Source organism: Amblyomma americanum, chromosome 4, assembly GCF_052857255.1.
Source record: "Amblyomma americanum isolate KBUSLIRL-KWMA chromosome 4, ASM5285725v1, whole genome shotgun sequence".
NCBI lineage: Eukaryota > Metazoa > Arthropoda > Arachnida > Ixodida > Ixodidae > Amblyomma > Amblyomma americanum.
The window spans coordinates 83,074,695-83,099,552 of NC_135500.1; the positions used below are offsets into that span (position 1 = coordinate 83,074,695).

The window sequence follows — 24,858 nt, forward strand, 5'->3', positions numbered from 1 at the left end:
TGGGCTCATGTATAGGCTTAAGACGGGCGCGCATACATTGCTAATTGTCGATTTCGCAGTGCCGTGACAACGAGCTGAGGTTTCCAAAATGTTTTTTCAGGCCTAATAGGGTTTCTGATTTCATTTTAGGGCAATTCACTCCGCTGCATCCCGCGCGCAGCTTCTCTGTTCTGTTCAACTCCATGTGCCACGAACCATAGACAGCGACCATGCCACCTTCGGCGCAGCGCCTTGTTTCACTATTCTCTGTTTGATATGCACCACCTACAAGGAACAAGCCTGCAGTCCGCTTAGAGTGGAGCATTTCATAGCTTCCTGCGAGCACTCTGCAGCAGTATCACAGCGACAGCACCGTTAGGTATTAAAGCGATAGCCTTGAGGCTCCCGTTCAGCGCAGAAGGCGGCGTCGTCGTTGTGTCCAGGAAGCCACGTCATGCCCTGTTTGCTTTACATGACATGACATCCTTGACACGACTGACAAACACTGGCAGACGGCATACAAAGGCTGTGTGTGTATGCGTTATAACTTTTTAGAGCGTTACCTCTACTGGTCGCGTTTCGAGCCTTCCAGTTATGCTGATTCCAGGGATAGAATCCAAGATGGCGACCCCCATAGCAACGACATTTTAGAGCGTTAAGCCCTACTTCTCGCGTTTCGAGTCTCAGCATTGTGCGTTGTAACTTGGTTACGTAATGGAATAAAATAATAACTAGCGGCAGCGTGATACCCCAGCACCACAACGCGAAACTAAACTATATGTCGATCCGGTATAGCTAACTTAGAGAGTAGCTCACAGCAGGGATTGGAACCAGCGACCTATGCGCCCCCAATTCCACATCTTTACGAATCTTCACATGAAAATGGTAGCTCAGCCGTTTATAGCGCAGTGTTCGGGATGGTGGCATACGATTTCGCGTTTCGTACGGCATAAATTTACTGTTAGGTTGGAGTGTAGCGTGTGGCAGGGATTCGAACCGGCGACCCATGTTAGGTGTGTAAACGCTCGATATTCGATCGCTGCCGCAGCGTCAGCTCTTTTTTCACTAAATCGCTATGCACCAACTCACCCAAAAAGAAGTTTTAAGGAATTTCTTTGTGTATTCCCTTATTTTACGTATAGTGTAAGCTTTGTGTATGTTAAGTGAAATTTACAGTCTTCGATATGCGGTCTGCCTATTGTAAATGTGCCATAGCTTTCATAGAAAGGGCCTTCTCTGCTTACGAGCTTGGAAGAACTAACGCGTCCTGGCTAAAACACGAAAAAATGTAGGAATTTCATATTACTTTCATCACCGGGCGGTGCTTTACCACCCTGGCGATCAAGTTTGGGTTTGGACCCCAATCCGTCTGCGGGGTCGCTCTGAAAAACTTCTGTGCCGATACTTCGGCCCCTACGAGGTGCTGCGCAAACTTAGTGACGTTAATTACGAAGTGCTTCCGCAAGAGTGTTCGCTCCTGCAGGCGGCAGGCGGCATCCGAAATCGTCCACGTTGCCAGGATGAAGCCCTACCACGCCCGCTAGGAATTATTCTGCCAAGTCCGGCGCCACAGACCTTATTCCAGATTTCCGTGTTTCCGCGGCATCGGGGCGATGACCTTTCCAAGAGGAGGGGCAATGCCTGCCACAGTGTAAGCCATTTACTGACGCCGCCATGCGGTGGGATAGCACCCGCTGGTCTTCCTTGTCTTCCCCGGCTCGTGCGTTCGTTCGCTGAGTGCGTCTGCCTGGCCAGTCCTGGTGTGCCCCTTCTGCCCTTTCTGCCGGCTTTCGGTGACAATATATTAGACGAAGGCCAATTCAGCCATTTCTGTTCAAGAGCCCGCGTCACATCCATGTGACGGATGACGTCAAAGAATTAGTCAGCGCCAACATAACTTCATTGGGCCAGATCCATCCTGCCAATGACTTGTCATACGTTCAGCAGTGAGCCGGAGTTGAGGTATAATTAGAAACAATGACATGGAGGAGCTGCACTGGCGCACATACAAAAGCTCAAGGCTTTTACTAACGCGAACATTGCCCTATAAACTGTCTGAGGCCTAAAACATGTGACCCAAGTGACCGCCGGTCGGACTTCGGTCTCTACGTGGTCGTTTGGCCACTAGTCTTTTCCGCACGTCATCAAATCGACGTCCATTACTATGGAACGCCCGAAAGAAAACAAGCCACTACTCTACGCATTAACGTTACATCTCAAACTTCTCCCAGAATTTCCACCTGTTCGCCTTGTCCTCCTCTTTGCGATCAAGGAACGTGTACGGATTTTTAAAAGTCCTCCATTTTCGACTTCGTCAGTGACTGCAAATTTTATTTTCATTCACCGTCACTTACCTTCGTCCGTCGTCTATGTTCGCGCTGTATTTTTTCCCTTAAAAATGTACATAACCCAACTAGCCCAACTTTCCATCCTATTATCGTCTTCGTTTGATCACCCTTCCGATACCCCTTGCGCTTAGTACCGCTACAGATTTCCTTCAGTCCTGCTGAACTCCAAACAAAGTGGATAACCGGAATAGCTGCACTATTCATGATGAGGAACCATCACAAAGACAAAGATGAAAAAGGAACTGTGACAACAAAGGTCAACATACAGCAGCAACAACTTGCGCTTGTGTGGTCAGTTTTCACGCTTCATCTCTTTGGCGATTTTAAAGCATGAAAGTCCCCCAGCTTACGTTCAGTAAGCTCTCTTCTGCTCCATCTCTTTCAAAACACACTTTTGTGCACGGCCTGGTGAGTGTCGCGAAAAGTTTCGTTTGAAAGAAACCGCATTTCTCCGTCGACCTTTAGGAGCCGGAAAGAAAAAAGTCAAGAAACGCAGCCGCAGTTATATGTTGTAAATAGCACGTGTCGACGCAAAGACTGGTGAACATGCCCGCAACGCACAGCAGCCGAATATGACGGCGCCGCCGCCAATATGGCACGTCTGCGCGGGCGTAGACGGCGCGTGAAGTATGGCTCCTCGTTGAGCGGCGCCGCCGCATCGGCGTTGCGCGATTGGCGTCCAATGGGGCGCGAAACGCTCGCCCTCCCCGCCGCCTTCTCGCCACCGCCGAAGACGCCGGCCACGCAACGCCAGTACTCTCGACAAACTCATAATGGCGCCGCCGCCCGCGCAGCTAAGAGGCGCCCATTAAAGATCGCCGGCGACCCGAGCGAGCGAGCGAAAATCGCGGCGCCTGTCGCAGACAACCGGCCCACCCGTAGATTGCGCCCTGTCTGCGATATTGCGGCGCCGATATGGGGCCGGCAATTAGCGCCTGCGGCATTATTTCGACGGCACGATATCGGTCGGCGCCGTTGCTCACGGGCGCCCGAATGGAAAAAAAATGGCCGCGACGACCGCCCGAAGCGAGCGCAGCTGGGGCGGCTAAATATGACTCGCGCAACGCGACTGCGATGATTGCATTGTTCCGCGGTGCTCCGTAGCACTGGTATATCCAGTTATGCCGAACAATAAGCAGCACTGCACGGAACTGTCGTCGCTTTGCGTTCCAGGCGACACGAGGCCTGTTTCGGTGCAAAAGCACTACCTCACCAGCAAAGCCGAAAAACCCGAGGTATGTGTGAAGCCTCGACCTTTGACGGAGCGCCGGCGGCAGAGGCTAGAGCATAGCCCCAGCGCAGATGCCGCGCTCTCCGCCAGAAGAAAATAATGTTTTTTTCGAGTAAAGGAAATGGCGCAGTATCTGTCTCATATATCGTTGGACACCTGAACCGCGCCGTAAGTTGAAGGGGTAAAGGAGGGAGTGAAAGAAGAAAGGAAGAAAGAGGCGCCGAAGTGGAGGGCTCCGGAATAATTTCGACCACCTGGGGATCTTTAACGTGCACTGACATCGCACAGCACACGGGCGCCTTAGCGTTTTTCCTCCATACAAACGCAGCCGCCGCGGTCGGGTTCGAACCCGGGAACTCCGGATCAGTAGCCGAGTGCCCTAACCACTGAGCCACCTCGGCAGGTCCCATCAGATTCACCGCGAGTCAATCCATCAAGTCCCAAGTTTTCCTATGGCTGCGTAAAAGCATCCTGGCTCCAGAAACATAATATGCTCGAACTCCAAACAGTGGCAGCAGAGAAGGAAAGACACACACGAACGCTTTCAGCAATATATTGTGAACCACAGAGCGCAGTATATAGGGACGTCAGAGCCAGACGTCGCAATGGCGAAGCAAGCAAAATTTCACTGCAATCTGCGAGGAACTGCTATACTTGCGGCTGCACTGAGATTTTTTCTTCGCCAGCGTGATGTCTGGCTCTGACATCCTCATATATAAAATGCTCTGTGGTCCACAATAAATTGTTGAAAGTTCGCGCTCGTGTGTCTACTTGTCTTTCTCTGCTGCCACCGTTTTGAGTTCGCGCTAAGCTTCTTTAGTCATGTCACACGAACTCGCCCAAGCTGTCACATTAATCAAAGCAAGACTCTCAGCTACTACATGGAGGCAACTCGGGTAGAGTCGGCAGGCAAGACACCATTCAAAGAGGTTATATATGCGATGGGCTGGCGCGATAGTCACATAGTTCCTACGCAAAATTCTTGCCCGTCAAGGCCTGCGAATGGTTCTGCATTCTTTTTTTTTTTGAATGCGCGGAAGTTTTGTATCTATTCTGCGGCCAGCCTGCAAACGCGAAATGGGTTTGACAATTAAGCGTGCGTGACATGCAGGAAAGCGTCAAGTTTGCGCAGCAACATTCGGTTGAGAAGACGCTGCTCGAAGCTATCAATGAGGCCGCCGCAAGAGGTCGGTAGTATGTGTTTGTGGGTCGTCGCTTTCGGATAAGGCCCGGTTCTACCAGATTCTTGAACCACTAGCAGATTTCCTTTTTTAACGTATAGGGTTACACCTTATATATATCTACGCGAAAATTCGCCCCCGTGAGACCGTAGTTTGCGATTACTCAAAGTTGAAGAGACTGCACGAAAATTTGCGGATGCTTAGCGCTTATTTCAAAGGGGTGTTTTCAGCCATACTATGATTTTAAAACTCTTTTAACGCTTGGAGAGATACGAAACAGGGCGTCATTCTGCAGTGGGCGAATGATGATGATGATGATGATCGGAATATCAATCAAGCGGCTTCATTTCGCAACAAGGTTCAAAGGGTGGTCGGAAAGAAGCTGCATCAGTGCAGCTTGACTGGGCTCCAGCCCTCCGCCAGCAAAGGAAATGCAATGCACATGCATCAATCATAGCGCCAATCATATCTTATTGAATCGAATGCAAAGATAGAGCGAATACAACACTGGAACACACCGTCAAATAAGAACACTGTGATATGAGCTTACATAAATTAAGAAGAACGACGCTGTTTCAGTGAAGTGGCTGCATTGTCATGAAGTGCATCTTTTATCATATTAAAAGAAGGATCTAAAGGTGACAATCATTATCGCGACAAGCATGAAATAGGGAAATGTACATGAGACTGATAAGCCAAGAAACGAACTGGGCGTATAGGCACTTCATAAAAAAAAGGCATATGAGATCATTACCTCACAAGATGAAATTATGTAATCTTGGTGCATTAAATATCTATTCACTCAAACAATAATTGTTTGTTTTCATTACGCGCATAATTAATTATGACTTGTTTGTTAAATTTGTTATGTGAATATGCAGCGAGTAAAGATGGTTTAGCGCAGGTGGTAACATATTCTGAATTCTTCGTTGGCCATACTGTGTGCGCGAAAAACGAATGCGCCGATGGATATGTTGCAGTGACGCGCTCGAGTTATGCTATCTCGAGAAGGACCGCATTAGTACCCGAATTCGAGGTGAAAAACATGCGGGCGAACTTTTACTCCCCGAATTGAAAAAAAAATGATACCCGAAAACGAAGGCACCTTTTTACAGTATACGATATCATAAGCCGTTTGTACATACTTGCATGTATCTTCGCCGTACTCATTTGTTGATGGGAAATTTGGAAGCTGACGAAAAAGCTTGAAATTAAGTCGACAGTGCAGACAGCTATGGAAAGCAAAGTGATATAGTCGTAACGTTAAGAGACACGGAGAGGGCAGAATGAGTCAGGGAACAAACGCGGGTTAATGACCTCCTAGTCGAAATCAAGAGGAAGAAATGGGTTGGGCAGGGCACGTAATGCGAAGGCAAGATGACCGATGGTCTCTCAGAGTAAAAGACTAAATTCCCAAAGGTAGCCAAGCATAGCAGGAGGCGGCAGAAAGTCAGGTGGCCGGATGAGATTAGGAAGTTTGCGGTGATAAGATTGCCGTAGCTGGCACAGGGCCTGATTAATTGGGTAGATATGGGAGAGGCCACTGGACACTAGTTTTCGTTGTCATTATATCCTACAATAACTTTTTGTCCTACTGTGGCAGCCCGTTATACTTAGAGGCACGGGCAGGGACACTTTATTTTTCATTCTTTTTTTAGTCCCACAATAATTTTTGTCCTACAGTGGACGTATTTGTGCAGCTGATGATGATAACATGTCACTGATCGTCAGTAATCGTAAACCACTTACAATAATAATTCACTAATTGTATGTTGCGCCGAGAAAGGGCGGCTTTCGTTCTCGTTAAAATAAAGAAAATATATCATCCCTTTGGAGGTCTTACTTTTATTTCATCTCTCGCTCAGCAGGTTTCTCCAAAGGTTGAAACGCAGGAACACAGTTAAAAGTGCTACGTGCTCGTCGTTTTTCTTTCACCTTCTTCAAAGGAGCGCTTAGCCAAATTGACACATGTACGTTGGAGGCACTTTCCCACTCGCAAGAGATCCTGCAACGCGTATAGGCACCAGGAACGCATTGCTATTAGTTCAGCTTTGCTTTCCCAGCCTAGAATGGATGGCACAGCCCAGATTCGCAATCTGGCTAAGTGAATGCAGCAGAATTTCTGCGCACGCGTTCATTGGCTGCGATGTCTGTCGAGTGAATCACAAAAACATGCATGCCCTCCGCGATCAAATGTCACAGCACACTTTCGCGAGCACGAAGGGAATAAAGTTACGCGCAGTTCGATTTTGTCTCGTAGTTCAGGAAAAGCTTCTTTTGCAAAGAGAGCACGCAAATCAGGCTTCCTCCCAGATCAACGATCCCGCCTGCGTACGGCCTGACCAAAAAAATTGGCAGAGGTTTAGCATAGTTAAGCATGGTATTCAGCGAAAGCTTCACAGCAATAGTTATGTGACGTCATCCACGTGACTACTCACATGACCCCCTACCCCTTTCTCTAACACAAGACTGAAAGGGCACCCAAAGGTCAAAGTTTGAAGATCATCGTAAGGTCAAAGGTCAAGGTCAAGGTCATGGCCATGTGGTGCGACACCAAGATGGTCCACAAGGTTAGGTTCAAGGGCTTAGCTGTTGTGTGACTTATAGCCATGCATGACCTTTAGCTCGGTGAAAGTCACATTTAGTGCCACGCGAAGCACGGCTCTGCCTAGCGCAGTGAAGCTTTCGGTTCAAAATCCCCGCTTTCACCTGCCTGCTCGATAATAAGCTGTCCATGAGAGCCTAGGCCTTAAAGGCCAGCCGGCACTGAGACGGGCGCTCGAGAAAGCGTCATCTGTACTCATTTAATCTAGTTAATTTATTTATGTTCTAAGACATACAATTGGGGTTTGCTGCCCCAGCGGCCAGTGCCGCCGAAGGAAAGAAAGCTGAAGAAGACCAAGCTGACGCAGTTCAGTTTGCGAAGAAGACGAAGCTGACGCTCTCGAACTCTTTGCTTGGCGCTACGCTGTGTCAACAAAGATTTTGCCTGTCCACATTTCTTGTGCGTCTGATATGCGTCTTTACAGTTTATTTATTTCTAAACCTTGGTAGCCCTTGCGGGCTGTTATAAGGTGGAAATGGGATAATCAGTCAATACAACACAGTTCCAGCTGTTTTACAAAGGTTTCAAGTGAATATGTTTTGTCGAGTACGCGTTGGTCAAGGTTATTCCATTCTATACATGTTTTAGGCAGAAACGAAAACTTATACACATCAACTCTCGGCATGTACGGCATAACTGCAAAAAGATGGTTAGTACGCTATGACAATCTTCCGGGTGTTTTAGCAGGGAATTAAAAGCATGAAATGTAGTGGATGAGGCCTGTAATGCGAAGAACTAAGTAATTGTGATATAATGCAACAGATTGCACTCCACGGCAATAGAAGCGTAGCAGGGAGCGGCAGATAGGTGGCCATACACGGATTCAGAAATATGCGGGGATTGGGTAAGCACAGCTGGCACGGGACGGGGATAATTAAATGTCAACGAGAAATGTATTTGTCCTGTAATCAACCTCACCTTGCTGATGAAAGTGGGTTCGGGCTTGGGAGTGGACGCGTATTCCAGTCTGTATTCTTTGCTTGCTTCTTGGTAATAGCTCTAGATCTTAATCTCTTCGGGGCTTGTGACAGCGGTAGCTTCTCCTGTTCCAATAGCAGGGATTCATACGAGCAATGTATTTTCGTTCGCCCAGCTAGCAACAAATTGACTTGAATCTGTGGGCCCTCTGTTTACCCTTTATTACGGCCTTCTTTTTTTTTTCTCTCTCTCTCTTTCCTACAAAGCTTCGTTCCGGCATGCCTCGATTTCACAGGCGAACGCTGCTGTCGTGACTCTCAAACACAAACGTATTAATGATCATCGTCATTTTACTCTCACGTGTTCGTCATCTCTTTCAACAACATCAGATGTATCGCGCAGAAAATATTTCGTACTTTTCATACCTGTGCATACTTCTCCGCCTTCGTCTTTGGTCTTTCCCGCATTCGATGCACATTGTTTGTTGGCTGTCCAGCTGGACGCCAAAGATGGCGGCTGCCAATTATACGTAAATCGTGACATGATACTGCAAAATATTAAATAAGAGAAAAATTGAAGGGTGATCAATGGGATTGATGAGGAGGAAATTCGGAAGCATTCTTCTCTGTCTCCTCTTCCTTTGTGCTATCACTTTGCGTTCTGTAGCACGAACTGTACCACTACGACCACTAGCTAACCACTACTTGCCATTTCAAGAAGCCGCAATCATCACTATCATAGCCCGTCACTAAGGTGTCCATACCAAGTTGCTATCGCCGCTGTTTCATTATAATCAATCTTTCATTATAGCCAGTCTTCTATTAAAGCCGATGTGCCATTAGAGATGATGTTTCGATCTAGCGGGCGTTATAGCAGGTGGGAGGCGGAGGCTTAAAACAAACGCCGATGCCGGAGAGTTTTCGCCACCATGGATGTCCTAATGCTCTCGGATTACAAAATTAGGCAAGAGGCGACCACAGCCGCCTCTGGAAAAAAAGAAGACGTATTTCGCAACTTGAGCGAAAAACGTGGCTTCAGGGAAAACATATACAAGGAAGGTAAAGATAAAGTACTCAGTGACTATAACCGAGTGACTATACATACAACGAGAACACCATCAATATTACCGAGTTCATGGAAGTCAGTGACGGATTATTATGTAAAGAGGCACACGAAACGAACGCGAGGAGTCGCCATAAACTCGTGAACGCCAAAATGATTGATGTTGACATGCCTGCACCTATGCAAGTCGACGCAAACACGGAGCAACAGTGCAGCCCCAATATGTTGTGCACATAGCATCCCCTTTGTTCGAAGAATGCATGCTCCGCGGCGTCTGTAAACATGGAACACGATATCTGTTCTGTGAACGCCTCGAAAAATGTGCTCCACGCTTGAAGGCTCGTAAACCGGCAGCAAGCAACCGCCCAGACAATGAAGGGTTGCTGGGACGAGATGGGAGCACAGATGAGGAACATTGCACCAGGCGTAGTGCACTCCCATGGTTGACTGATCTCCATGCGGGACGATCGAAGCGAAAGCGGCGGCTTGCCCGACCGGAAGGCAGACACCTGCGGTTTGCTACATCGATCTGGTCGGGGATACGGGCCATGAGAGGGAAATTTCTAGGAGAATAAAAATGTGGAGGAAAGTGTCTGGCAGCACATCAATAACAGCTTATCAGTATCTGTCAAGAGGAGAGTATATAACAGTTGCACCTGTCCAGTAGCGGCACAAGCCAGGCTAACAAAAATGCTTGAAATATGAGTACTGCTCGCTGAGCTAGGGAAAGGAAAATGATAGGGGTAAGGTTAAGGAGCGCGGCTTGCTGGGCGGGTAGGTGCGTAGAAGTTCCCATCTTCTTGTGTATGCGTTCTTTTTCCCGCTGGTTTTATTTATTTTTTACTCTGCCAGTAACGTTAGCAGGCAAGGAAAAGATAAAAGTGTGGCAGGAAACAAACTCGCGTTTATTTCCTAACGCACTGGAAACAAACTCGTGGCTGAGATACAAGAAAGGTAATGTGCGTGGGCAGGACAAGTAATGCGAAGGCAAGATAACCGATGGATTTTAAGGGTAACGAACCGGATTCCAAGAGAAGGCAAGAGTAGCAGGGAGCGGCAGAAAGTTAGGCGGAAGGATGAGACTCGGAGGTTTGCGGGGATACGGTGGCCTCAGCTGACAAAGGACAAGGCTAATTGGAGGGATACGGAAGAGGTATTTGTCCTGCAGCAGACATGCTTAGGTTGATGAGGATATTTGCACCGATCTGTCATGCTGCACCGGCGCTTTTTTTTTTTTTGTTACAGGGATGGCTGTTGAGGCGCGTTTCTCGGTTCTGCGGTGTCGTTATTGCAGGTGGCTTTGGCGTAACGCCACACCACGCTGATTGTTCAGCATGCAGTGACGTCACGCATGACGTCACTGCTGCGCACCACGCTGTGTGGACCGTACACAGTGCCGCCATGCGCACTCTGCCAGCGAATAAGACAAAGAATAATAACTAGGAACCAAAATCTTATACTTGCCGCAGCAAATAGGTGTCGCTGAATCTCGCGTTACTCATTGGTACAACAGTCCACACTGCGCTTTTCGCTGAATGAGCTTACCTCTTTCAAAGCGGCGTTAAATAGCTGCACAGCTCAAGAGCACTGCTGCCAGCCAATAAAGGGGTACCTTAAAACCTTGATAAACAACCAGCACCGGAAGTTACCAACATATTCCGCAGTCCCCAAGGTTCAGCATCGCATGGGCGTGGTCTATGATGGGTGACTCATATGACAAAGCGAGGACAAGAGCAAGACGACAGGCGTAGCGCAACGGCGTTCGCCCTGCTCAGTCTTTGTATCTGCGCGCATTACTCTAATCCCTAATCTTCTCGAAGATACGTACAGTGAGCGTCAATATGAAGGTGACCGTTTCTGTGCAGGCAGAGCAAAAGTAATACCTTTTTTTTTTTTTTGATGTGACAATCCCTCGTTCTCCGAAAGATATGGCTGTGAAGGAAGCTGGAACGAAGCAGCTAGCTGTGTCGTTTAGTTATTGGTCTTCTCGCGGTTAGCAACTGTGTTATAGCCCATTATATATATCCAAGAAGGTTAGCCTTGAAGTGACCATATTCATATTGATTACGACTGTACGGTCCATGGATGACACAGGAGTTCGCTGTGATGTCGAGAACATTGGACACCCATTCTCGCTTCCGCTTTTCTTTTTGTTGTTAAACAGCAGAATGAACACTTCACAATTCGCTATTCTCACTTGGGATTGTCATGTAATGCAGATAAGAGATAGCAGGTGGCCCTTTAAAAGATTCACTGCCAACGATAGCGTAATGTATCCTGCCCGGGCATGCAGCCGTTTGCCGGAATTTTCTTGGACAGCGGCAGGACAAGGCGATTTGGTAACCTTTAAAGATGTTGTGAGACTAATCTCGCTTATTCTGATGCTAACGATAGTCTTCTTCGTCTGAGCATCTCTCCATCAGCAGTGAAATGAGAAGGCTAGAAGCTTCAATTCAAATAAATTCAATGTGTTTTATTTCCTGCATGAATACAAAACACTTACAAACGATTGCTTGGACCCATAGCCAGGGGCTAACCGAGACTTTGAGCGCTTGAGACGTTATGCGCCATGCATCGTTCGCTGGAGGGCGGAATTTGATACAAGGACGGCGGAAAACAAAGGCTTTGGGCGTTACCCGACGGCCGACGAACCACACAGTACCAAGGTGAGGAGGAACACAAGATCATCCCTCTCCTTTGAGAACAGCACCACACAAACCGAAATTCCTCGAACGCACAACGATAGCATTATGTTTATAACACTGCGAGACCTTTTCAAAACGTTGTTCATGTGGTCTTTCTTTTGGTTTAAAACGCAAATTGTGCTTCCTTGTTTTCCACTCGAGAAATCTTCTCATTTACAGAGTCGATCGCACTTGTGCTGCTGTACGGTGGAAATAAAGCGAATTTCTAAAGTAGACAGTGTTGACCTTCAAAAATGCTTGCGCTGGAGGGCAGACTTAGTGACATGTGAACCGCACAAGCACCAGCGCCTCGCCCTGTAGCAAAGCAGCTGCGATAGAATTTAACTTGATTTGCTCCGCAGCATACCACTCGAGAGCTCTAGACGAGTGTGATCGACTCTGCGGACACTGTAACGCTGGGATTTTTTTTTATTTGTCATGTAATGTGCCTGGTATCATGCACGCGCTGCAATTCACTTTTTTTTCTTTTTGTTGCGATCAGTTCGCTGCTCATAAAATTTTCTCTTCGCATTGCAACTGCCACTATACGTGAATGTTGGGGGAGGGGTTGCTGCGGCTCTGCGAAACTGGCCTGTGGGCAGCTTTTTCTGGAGGCCCCCTGCATCACGTAGTGATGTAAATGAAGTGCTACTTTATTGTATCATATCTTTCACGCCCTTTCCGCGTTACGTGAGGGTCCGATCGTCTCGTATGTAGCCTCGAGCCACCTCCTAGCGTTCAGCGCGCTGACCAGAGGGTGCAGCTAGCTAGATGCAGCGCCTTTGCTCGAGGTCCGTGATGCGGCGGAAACCGGGAAGACGCGGGGCAGGCGCGGCCGCGCTCTAATTAGAGCCCGCGCTGGCGGCAGCCCCGGCTATTCCTGGCGGCCACGCGGCGCGGACCCCCCGATCGTGTAATTGCGGCCTCGACAGCGCCCCCCCCCCCCCCCCCTCCGCCCCGCTGCTTGAGCCTGGAGAGCACAAGCGGGTGTTGCGCCGCCCACGCAAAGGTCCTCCTGCACGCCGACGATTAAAGATGGAAGCGCCCAGTCGGGCGATTGCGGCAGCGTCTCCCCATGCAGCTCGGGATGACGCAGAGCAGAGCGCTTCCTGCCGCCTGTTCAGCTCGCGCTGATTTACTGCTCGAAAATCGCCATTCGGCCCTGAATAACCGCCGCTGATGAAAAGCGCCCAATCAGGAGCCGGATTCACGGTGGTAGTGGTATATGCATACAGTCCCGGCTATTATATTAAGGAGCACGCTTCAGCGATCAAAGTCTTCTCAGGCCTTTCCTTGGAAACATTGGAGAATACATTATAGAAATAGTAGCACATGCCGCTGCCCCGCCGCGGTGGCTCAGTGGTTAGGGCGCTCGACTACTGATCAGGAGTTCCCGGGCTCGAACCCGACCGCGGCGGCTGCGTTTTTATGGAGGAAAAACGCTAAGGCGCCCGTGTGCTGTGCGATGTCAGTGCACGGTAAAGATCCCCAGGTGGTCGAAATTATTCCGGAGCCCTTCACTACGGACCTATTTGTTCCTCTCTTCTCATAGTCCCTCCTTTATCCCTTCCCTTACGGCGCGGTTCAGGTGTCCAACGATATATGAGACAGATACTGCGCCATTTCCTTTCCACCAAAAACCAATTATTATTATTATTATTATTATTATTATTATTATTATTATTATTATTATTATTATTATTATTATTATTATTATTATTATTATTATTATTATTATTATTATGCCGCTGGTGCCCTCGAGAATAAAACTCTAGAAACCATCATATCTTCTCTACGGCATTTCCTTATCCTGTATTGTATATAGTGTACACTGCAGCCCTACTCCTATCCTTTCTTTCTACCCCCCCCCCCCCCCCCGCCTTTTTTCTTTCCCTCTCCCTGTCCTCTTCCTGTCCTTTTATTCCCGCTAGCCGCAACTCAAGTGCTTCACGTTTCGATGGCAGATGCCGCGGCTAGCAACATCTTTTCCTTACGTTGTTATTTTATAAATAGCCACTAACAACAACAACTTTTCTAGGGAACGCGTGAGAAAACTGCTAACGCCGCGGCGTGTTCCGCAATCTTTAGACCGCACTTGTAAGTGCGAGATCGACTCGTGATTGGCGAGCCTCACTAGCTGTCTTAAATGGCCACCACAAGTACACCAGCTGATGATATACGATGAAGGGCCGGCACCTTCATGAGCAAGGCTTGTGGGCCAGCGTCAGAAGACATGCCGTACTGCCTTCTCAAAATATGCAGGCCACAGGGCTTCCTTCATAGGTCATGGAAGGCGGCTCGTTTTTCGTCTCCAGAATCTCTCGGTTTTGACAAGAACTTTCTTCCGTGCTCGTCCAGCATTGAGTAGAGGCGTACTTTCGGCCCATAGGGAGACACAAAGAGTATAAACAAGAGTTCAGGATAGGTTGTTTTTTTTCCCCTCGTCCGCTAAGCTTGTGTACGCTCTTTAAATATGCATCCAGTGCAATCCATGCAACCCAACTGCAGTACCCAGAAGCATCTTGATCCTGGCAATTAAAGTTGCTCAATCCTGTATTAATTCACGTTGGCAGTGCAAATATGACACACGAACAACGCACACATGCAGGTGAAAAACAAAGACGCTCTGTTGCTCGGTACTTTTGTTCGTACTTTGTGCCTGTTTGGTCTTTGTTTTCTTACTTCCGTTGCTTACAAGTATTACAAATTTTTAGCGTCGCTTAATTTAGAGCATAATTTCGTTTTTTCTTTCGGTGCGCGTGTTTTGAAAGACAGCTTGTTTCTCGGAGCCTTCTGTCCAGTCCATGTCAATGGCACACAAGTGGGGATTTCAGATTTGTCTGAATTTATCTACTCTGTATAACAAAACTGACGAGTATTTTTATTTTTTTGTATAACTTCGATCATACTAATGCCAGAAGCTTCGGCACAAGTTTCTCGAACAAAAACCATTAAAGTGCTCCGAGTGCCATTCGCTCCGCGCCGCTTTTCTCCCACCAGCCTTGCACTCGCATGCCATTCCCTCTGTCGGCGCAACCGTTCGCCCTGGGCTCGATGATCGTGTTCCATTGCGCGCAATGTTCTCCGAGACAAGGGGAACAGCGTATCTTTCGTTTCCGATCAAGCCTGTCCATAGACGCATCTAAATCGTTTTATTCGCTGAACGAAAAGCAGCAAAAAAAGGAAGAACGCTGCCTCGCAGGTAGAGGGAGCCGGGCGCCTGGCGACGAGTAGGGAAGAAACCGAAGAGTGCGCGCAGGTCAGTCCGGAGCACCCGGCCGATATATATCGAGTGCAGGGCACACAGTCGTCGGCGCTGCCTCCCGCCCATGCATCTCCCGTTCCGTCCGTCTGGCCGCGCCTAATGGTGCGTCTCACGAGCCTCCATCCATCTCCGCCAAGCGGCACGCGGGCGCATCGATAACGGCCTCGTATATCGGCCGAGATAAGCCCGCCCTCCCTGCAGTGTGTGTCTGCCGCGCTGGGAGGGCCCATGGTGAGAGTGAGAAGTATCATTGGTCGGCCTTTCGTCGAAGTCGAGGACTATTCCTCTCATTTATTCTTTTCTTTCTTTTAGTCGGTGCACGAAGGGACCAGTTGGCAAAGGCTGCCTCAGGGCTTTCTGAAGGACCACAAACACGACCGCGAAGGACCGAACAACACGCACCATTCTTTGTCCCTCTCTGACCACATGCCGCCTCTCGTACGTGTTCTTTCGAAGAGTGAAGTCTAGCGAATAGGACGTTGCCAAGGCTCGGGTGACATAACGATTTTATTCCACTCCTTTTCACTGCCAATTTGTTTGTCGTCACCGCGACCGCCAAGTGAACATGTTGCGCAACTGGATACTGCTGTTGTTAGGAAACCTTAGACGAGTTATGACGTATAGACGTTGCCGGCAAGAGCTGTCGCAACACGGCAGTCGCGACAAAGCTCAACTTCCTGGCTGTTCAAGTAAGCAAGCGCAAGGTCTCATGCTTTGCAGTCGCCCCTGAGTCCTGCACGCTGCGTCGTTTCTTTAAAGTCAGGCCGCGCCTCCACGTTCAGAGGAAGCACGTCTTTTTCGTGTTCTGCATACTGTCTGGATGCTGATCGTGCATTCTGCGGATGCCAGTGGCATTCTTTCGGCGGTCTGTCGTGTACGCTCTCGGCCATATACTCCCGGTGATTCGTGGTTATGCCGCGATCAGTGCCCTCGTTCCTGCTGGTCGCATGCCGACGTCAGCAGAGGCGGCGAATGACGAATCGTCCGGTGCACTGATGGGCGGGGCACCACGGCAGCCACTCTTCTCGCTTCCGAAGTCCAGATTCGGGCTGCAGTCGATCGCACAACTTCCGCGGAAGCAGACAGGGCCGCTGACCACGACTCGACAGTACGTGCGCCACGAACACCCTTCCTCAGGCGAGGCCACTGACTACGCCCAGCGTCAGCGAACACCGCTCTCTGACGGGCGGTAATGGATGCCCGGGATCATCACTTATGCGGCCTGGATGCCGATGACACGAGTCCCCTCCGCGTTCGCGTCTTTGTTCCCGCGAGGATCCCATCGGCCGGTCTGGGCCTTCTCTGAAGTCCGAGTACGCCCGCCAAGGAAGTCCAAAATTGCACGCTATTCTCCGTTCCTGTGCAAACCTGTGTGTGTTGTACAGCTTCCCTCGTGATAACGCTGGACCGGCCGCCGGTTGGCCGCGTTTCAAGTGCGTCTATACTCAATCCGGCTCACCCAGACCAAGCTCTTTCCTGGACATCGCCAACTAGCGCCACCTGTTGACCGCTAGTAGCGACCACCACGTAACTCGGTAGGGAGGCTTTCACTTAAAATGGTGGGAATACTACACAATGCGGAGAGATGCTGCGCCACCATGTTGCTACTCTTCCTACACTCTGTAAAGCATGACATACAAAGTGATTGCTGCTCTCGCATCAGTTCGTTCCTACGGCCATACAAAGTCAATGAAATGTATCCAACACAGAGAATTACCGAGTGATGGGTGGATGGATCGAAGGATGGAAGGTAGGAGCGTCCTCTTTGAAACGGGGTAATGGCAGTTGCCACCATGCTCAGCTTTTCTTTCTCTTTATTTCTGTTTAACTATGTTGTAAGTTGCTATAAAAACTCGCCATTTTCTTTAAATGCGTTTTACTACAGTTCTAACCTCATGTCACCTCTCTGCTGACATAAGGTTAGGTTGAATTTTAAATGCCCGACGCCGTTTGGCATGTCGTGGCAGCCGCGCGAACTAAAGTCGCTGTTCAAGATTTTCTGGCCTTGCATACTTTTACGTTCATAAGCTCATCCTCCGTAAGATCGGCACTCCTACTATTGATGCAATAAAACCAAAATTTTTATGATTTATTCGGCTTTATAAAACGCGAGAAATCGTCTTATTCCGCCTTTTCGAGTCTCTGTTATTTTGTTTTAGCTGCCTGGAGTGCTGTGGAAATTGTAGTGGACCGCAGGAGCACCGAGAAGCGCAGAAAAAAAAGCTGCTTCGGCTCGGTTTACGTTGAAGAGACATTTCTGTCAGACAAACTGCGTCAGCACATTTTAGTACCTGCTTATTTCAAAAATCTTCATGGGTATATACCCTGAGAAAAAAAAAAACTTCATTTCTTAAACGCCACGCAGGGCTACTGCGCATTCGTTTGTTTCCCTCAATGGCAAACCACACGCATGGTTGTGACTTCCTGCACAAACATCATTACACATGAGCCTGCTGTCAATACTTCGTGCCGTTGTTGCATCCTCTCCTTGCACAGGTTTCTGCACTAAGGGCGCAGTTGCTATTAACGCTGGAGCGTTGAACCTCCCGTTCTGCAGAAAATCCGTCGTGGTCGGCGTTAAGAGCGAAAAATTGGCTGGGGTAGGGTGGTCAACTCGGCCACCCTATCCACCCAGGCTGGCTTCCCTACGGTCAACCTGGAAAGCAAGATTCTGCACGGCCTCAAGCAACCCGCCATGGTCGAAAAATGGGCCGGTCGCGCGACCTTTGCCACGTCATCTTAGGTCACGTGACCTTGTGGCGTCATAACAACCTACTCACCGGATCGTGAGCAAACTGACCACTGTGACAGGTGGCAGTTAAATTAATGATTGGCCGCGAGAGGTTGCTCGAGAAGAGCAACCTGGGTCGCACAAGCAGCAGCTGCCATCGCAGGGCAGTGGCGCATGGCTTGACCGCTGCACCACTCCGCCAGGAATGGTATGAAGACTCCCAGAGATTATAAATGTAAAGTCGCGAATGACCAACTCTGCATATATGGGCGATAACCTATCAACGCTATAGAGCCATAGGTTTAAGCCGGAGAGTGTCTCCTGCATTTTTTTGCTAAAAACATTCCCGGGTGACCATCAAAAATGCTGCCAGCATGCTTAACGCCGGCTGACGGTGATGCTAGTGATGAATAATGCATTTAAGGTACAGCTACCACAGGAATTCGCGACACCTTTGACAGTCTGCTACTGACCTAATAGACAAGTGCGAAAGATCGTGATTCTTCTGTCTTGATATCTTGCTTCCGGTGGAGCGCACTTGCCGTTGTCCAATTTTAGCATCGTGAGCTCGCGTGTCACGAGTATCTCGCCGTTTCAGCCTTGGTTCAGCTTTACAGAAGCACAACTCCGTGTCCTCACGTAGACACTGCTTGCACTCTCTCTCCAGGCGACGTTCGTGAAGTTCTTCCTCCACGGGCACGGCTTCGGACGACCCATCTTTGCTGTCAGGGCATAGTGAGCGACTTAATTACGGCACTCTCATACACCACGCGCCAAGCACGCCGTGACCCTGTGACGTCACTGTGAATTCATCGAACGGCATGAAACCGGAAAACCTTTGCTCACACATCTGGTGCTGTTAAAGAAAGACTACGCTCAATCATTCAATAGTGCGTACATTCAGAAAACGCTGTGCCTACACGCAAGGTGTAACGGTTATTTTGACGGAACGCCAACTTCCTAGCATCAAGCGGGCAAAATCTTGGCAGACGTCGGCTCATTGCTGACGTCAGCCGCGCATGCGTCAGCGACACTGGAGCTATGCTATGTAGGCCTTCTATACCCCCGTCCCCCTCTTCAATATACGCAGCTGGCTTGGCACCGCGCGTTCAGATGGAGATGTAATCAGGCCATCAGTCCCGAATCTGCCGCTGCCACAGTTTTACGCCAGCTGCGCTTGATGTCAATGTCATGCAAAATCATCGATCGACCACGCATGCATACCATCAGTGGATATATGAAATGAAACTCCCAGGCATGTCGCGCGTCACAGTGCAGAACTGCATATTGGAATTTTTTTTCATAGAATAAATCGCGCTTCAGAAGGTACATTGTAATGAACAAAACGCTTACCGCAACTTTAAGAGCGCGGTGGCGGACAACAAGCCGAGCCAAGCAATATCTACGTCCACTCTCCAAACTCCGCGTAGACTGGCGGAGTAGCTTACTCACCTGAAGGGCTCCTGGGTCTAGCAAACGTGCTTAACAGCATTGCACTGTAAACAGTGGCATCTGCAAATGTTCGAATGCTCGTGCACAAACTCATTTGCCTTTACTCATTATCCTCTGTTGTACGTACTGCCATTCTTTGAAGCCTTTTCCCAACGGATATTACGACGGCAGTGGTTGAGGTGGTGGTTGGGATGGTCTTGGGCATGGTGGTAGTCATAAGGATGGCTAACTGAGGACACTGCGCACATAAAGAACATGAACTCGCCCCACCCCCCACCCCCCCCAAAAAAAACAACTCCCTAGCAAGTGTGCCCCATCGCAAATGTCACTACTCTTTCCCATATAACAACTTGACAGTGATACAGAATGGCAGTGTCGCTGAAGCATCGGGTGGGAACGAATGTGGTATACCGCGCTTAGGCGTACGTAAAGGCTGACATTAACAGCAACGCATTTCTAAGGCTAAGTCTGATTTTTCTCTAGGCAACGTCTCAGACATCAGTCAAACCAATGAAATTAGCCATCCGTATTTAAGCAGCAACGCAGAGCACCTGTGGCTTGCTCGGTGAGCCGAAAGTAACAATAGAAAAAAAATAAATGATGCAATTACACACACGAAAATCCATTTGCAACTGCTCCAAAAATGCAAGCCCATTGCTTTCCCACGTGGGCCCATGTGCGTGTATGTCATTCATCCCATCGATGATGCCTTGTTCGTCACCATACACGTTCTTCTTCCAAGTTCACCTGGATAGCATAGCGAACCTGTCCTTCTTACGAAGCCACGAATTCGATGTACGCTATACGTGGCAACAGTATGTGATAACGTGTTTGGAAAGACAGGGGTGAATTTTATTGTTATGCAGGTGAGGTGGCACCCGGATTGTCATGTATTTATGTATTGTTATGTATTGTTATGTATGTTATGGATTGTTATGCATGGAACACCGCCGGCGGCCCCCTATCTTTATCCTCCTCCGCGCGCCCCCCGCGCCCCATCCTCACAGTTGCTCTGACGGATCAGCGATAAGTTCCGCTGTCAACAACCTTAAATCTGCCTCGTGCGGTAGAAGCCCATTTGTGGCCCTTTTTTTTTTTCAAGCGTGCGATGGGTGGGGAAACTGGTTGTGAGGTGACCAATTTTCGAACCCCGTGATTAACGAAGACCGGAGAACGATAATGTTTTACGCAGGAGGGCCTTGAACACAGCCTCACACAGTGTTGGGATTTGAAGGCGCGGGCTCCTTTCCAAGCCATTGTACCCTGAGAAGCCGAGCACCAGGCCGGGGAATGGCTTGTACCCATGGCGCAGGGCACCTGGTCGGCCCACGCCGCGCCCTGAGCGTTTATTCCCGTAACAATATGTGCTGTATTGAAGCAAAAATGTTGCCGCGAAACACTGTCGCGCAAGTCTTATAATTCATTTTGGCGCAAAAAAAGAACTACTGGGGGCACTTAAGTCTGCTTACATTCTATGCATCCCAAAGCATCGTGCACCACTGCTGTTTCCGTTGATGCGTCTGGGTAACTTAGTTCGCGTTGCTCACCAAACCACACACCATTCGGAGCGCCGTGGTTTAATGCCCATATATGGCGAATTGATCATTCTCTATTTAACATTCATAGATGGCGACGGCTCCTCATACCACCATCAGCGCAGCGGCGCAGCGGTTACGCGATGCGCCACTGCGCTGCGATGCGACAGCTGGTGCGCTGCGATGCGACAGCTGGTGCGACAGCCCTCCCAACTTACCCGAGTTACTAGCGAGTAACCGAGTAACTCGAGTGTCCACACTTTGTGTGCACACTCTCTGTGGACGCCACGCATGAGCCAAGTAAGGCTTACATATTTAAAAAAGATGCAATACCTCCGGCTTGTATGGCACCGCTTCTAACCCGCGCCCACAAAGGCCACAGCCACGTGAGGGTCGTGTTTGAACACGTTCCCTTGCCTTCGTCAACACTTCAGGGTAGGCATAGAGACAACAACGGGAGCCCCCACAAGCGGGGGTGTGGACAAGTGCACAGTAGATCACTTCGCCGGCACGCTACAGGCATGGAGTAAGACGTTGAGTAAAGAAATGCAGCACACGCTCTATACTCCTCTGTGGCCTTCCTTGCCCGTCGTCTCGGCTCGCACTGTTTCGTGCACAAAGGAGCGCTGATTCGCTCCTTTGGTTAAGTCCCTGATTACTCCCGCTTACCTGGCCATTTTTCTCTCCTCTTCTCGTGCAGGGGTGGGAAGATGCCCTTCCCTGGATGGTGGTGTACTCGTTCGCGGCGCACGTGCTGCTGCCGTGGCGTGTGGTGTCGGCGCTGGCCGCCTCGGGCACCCTGGTGGCCGCCCAGGTGGCGCTGTGGAAGGGCAGGCCCCCCGCGGCCTCGCTGCTGCTGCTGGCCTGCGCCAACCTGCTGGGCCTCATGGCTTTCCTGTGGGTGGAGCGCATGCAGCGGCGAGCCTTCCTCGAGACCCGACAGTCCCTCGAGGCCAAGCTGGTCGTCGAGGAGGAGTCGCAGGTACGACCCCTCCCGATGCATGGGGGACTGACTGCCCAAAGGCTGTTCCGGCTTGTTTCTTGTCAAGGTCAAGGAAAGGTCTAAAAATGAAAGAAATGAAAGAAGGCGATGCTCTCACCTTCAGTCAGTCAGTCAGTCAGTCAGTCAGTCAGTCAGTCAGTCAGTCAGTCAGTCAGTCAATCAGTCAGTCAGTCAGTCAGTCGGTCAGTCGGTCAGTAAGTCAGTCAGTCAGTCAGTCAGTCAGTCAGTCAGTCAGTCAGTCAGTCAGTCAGTGAGTCAGTCAGTCAGTCAGTCAGTCAGTCAGTCAGTCAGTCAGTCAGTCAGTCAGTCAGTCAGTCAGTCAGTCCGTCCGTCCGTTCATGGAGTGGTTTTTCTACAACGATGCGTAGCTGAGCTGCGCGAGCTATTTTATGGACGTAGAATCCGTCCTGGCCTCAGTGTGCTGCACAAAAGGAAAAAAAAGACAAGCGGATAATGCTAATGACAATGGGTTAGAAGAAGACACACCTTACGTACGCTTAGAGCAATGAATCGCCTCTGAGCCTCTATTCTAGATCGCTGTTGCGGGAAAGAGTCCACAACGGAGTTGAGCGATGAAGAACGTTTAGGCTTAGCGAGGCCGTCAAAATACAAAGCATCTCTGCCAGTCACGTTCCGCATAACAACGAGGCTGCCACAAGCGCGAGCAAGGTGATTTGTTCCGCTGACAGGCTCGGTTAGCGCCGCGTTCTCTCGTTGGGCCTTCCCGACTCCGCGCAGCTCGGCCGGGTAATTCGCCGCATAAAGCGGCGGCATTATGCCGGCTTCTTCGAGCGGCCCGCTTGTTTTTCTTGGTCGCCCAACGATCGAGGCGCCGAGGCGAACAAAGACGCCGCTTAGTACGGCGACGAGATCCTTCCGGCCGGATCAGCTAAACCCCACAAGCGCCTTGCCTTATGCAGTGGCCGGAGGATTAGTGGCGGGGCCCGGCACCGGATCTCGGCTCGTTTAAGCCTGCGGCCGACCAGCGATTGATCATTCATGACCTCCGCTCGAGGCGCTGCCTCCGGCCGTCCGCGGGTAGCGCTCGCCGACAAATTGCACCGACGGCGCCTGCTTCGGGTGGTCGGAAATGGCCCCTTGTGAGGAAGAGCCACGAAGTGCTCTTACGAAAAAGATGCCTGTTTTGCAGTGAATGCAAAGAGAAAACTGGAATGGAAAAGAACAAACAGCGACCGCATACATGTTGTTCCCCTGCGCAGAGCTAAAGAAGCTTAGAAGGAACAGGCTGAGGTGGAAAAAGGGATCACGTCTCACGCCCACTCAGTCACGTATTCAATTTGAGTCACGGAATTTATGAATGCCGGAAAACAAGTTCAGAGTGAAAGGCCGACCCCGCCGTGTTGGCTCAGTGGTTGGGGCGCTCGACTACTGATCCGGAGTTCCCGGGTTCTAACCCGACCGTGGCGGCTGCGTTTTTATGGAGGAAAAACGGTAAGGCGCCCGTGTGCTGTGCGATGTCAGCGCACGTTAAAGTTCCCAGGTGGTCGAAATTATTCCGGAGCCCTCCACTATGGCATTTCTTTCTTCTTTCACTCCCTCCTTTATCCCTTCCCTTATGGCGCGGTTCAGGGGTCCAACGATATATGAGACAGACACTGCGCCATTTCCTTTCCCCAAAAACCAATTAAAAAAACAGGCGTTCTGTTTTTTGCACGCCTGAGCAAACCGGTAGACGCTGATTATGCGCCATGTTTCAAACTTAAAACGAGAAATCGTTTAACCGCCTCTTAACGCTGAGAAAAGTAGGTTTTGTCGCAACGCAGTAGCGCTGCTTCGGGCTCCTCCTCTAGAGCCCTCTGCGTCCGCGGTGGCTCAGTAGTTATGGCGCTCGGCTGCTGGCCCGAAAGACGCGGGTTCAATCCCGGCCGCGGCGGTCGCGTTTCGATTTAGGCCAAATGCTAGAGGCCCGTGTGCTGTTCGATGTCAGTGCACGTTAAAGAACCCGAGGCGGTCGAAATTTCCGGAGCCCTTCACTACGGTGCCCCTCAAAGCCTGAGTGACCTTGGGACGTTAGGCCTCCATAAACAACCCTTTTTAGAGCACAACTGTTATGCGCCCGTTCTTGGCTTGCGCGTCCTCGTAACCGGCAGAGCTATAGCAAAGCGAAGAGCACGACGAAGGATGAAGGTAGAACGAAATCGAAGGGACAGCGAAAATTAAAAGCAGGAGGAGGAGACAGTGGTGGAAGAGGGAAAGGTGGGACCGTAAGATGGAAAGTGAAACAGGAGAGTACGCGCGGGGGCAAGCGAGAGCGGCCGCACTCAGTTTGCGCCGGCTGTTGGGTTATGTTATAATTAATTAATTGCTTTTTTGGGGAAAGGAAATGGCGCAGTATCTGTCTCATATATCGTTGGACACCTTGAAAATGAAAATTGTTTTTTTGCGTTTTTATGGAGGAAAAACGCTAAGGCGCTCGTGTGCTGTGCGATGTCAGTGCACGTTAAAGATCCCCAGGTGGTCGAAATTATTCCGGAGCCCTCCACTACGGCACCTCCTTCTTCCTTTCTTCTTTCACTCCCTCCTTTATCCCTTCCCTTACGGCGCGGTTCAGGTGTCCAACGATATATGAGACTGATACTGCGCCATTTCCTTTCCCCCCAAAACCAATTATATATATTATTGAGGAAAGGAAATGGCGCAGTCAAAATTATTCCGGAGCCCTCCACTACGGCACATCTTTCTTCCTTGCTACTGCCACTCCCTCCTTTATACCTTACCTTACGGCACGGTTTGGTTCTTCACCTACACATGTGAGACAATTACTGCGCCATTCCCATTCCTCAAAAACCAATAACCTTTCGGTATTCGTAGCAAGTGCATATAGAGTCAGGTAAAATCAGGGC

At 49.7% G+C, this 24,858-nt stretch overlaps 1 protein-coding gene across 6 annotated transcripts in view; it reads left to right on the forward strand.

The window, feature by feature from the left end:
• The window catches only part of LOC144128093 (adenylate cyclase type 3-like), a 394,302-nt gene that overhangs the window by 277,474 nt on the left and 91,970 nt on the right, over positions 1-24,858 (forward strand). For all 6 annotated transcript variants that reach the window (XR_013313680.1, XR_013313679.1, XM_077661173.1 and 3 more), the window contains one exon: positions 21,692-21,973. Coding sequence is in view for 4 of the 6 variants with exons in the window: in XM_077661173.1 (XP_077517299.1) it covers positions 21,692-21,973 (282 nt within the window). In the remaining 2 variants the exon portion in view is untranslated. The remainder of the gene's footprint in view (positions 1-21,691; positions 21,974-24,858) is intronic.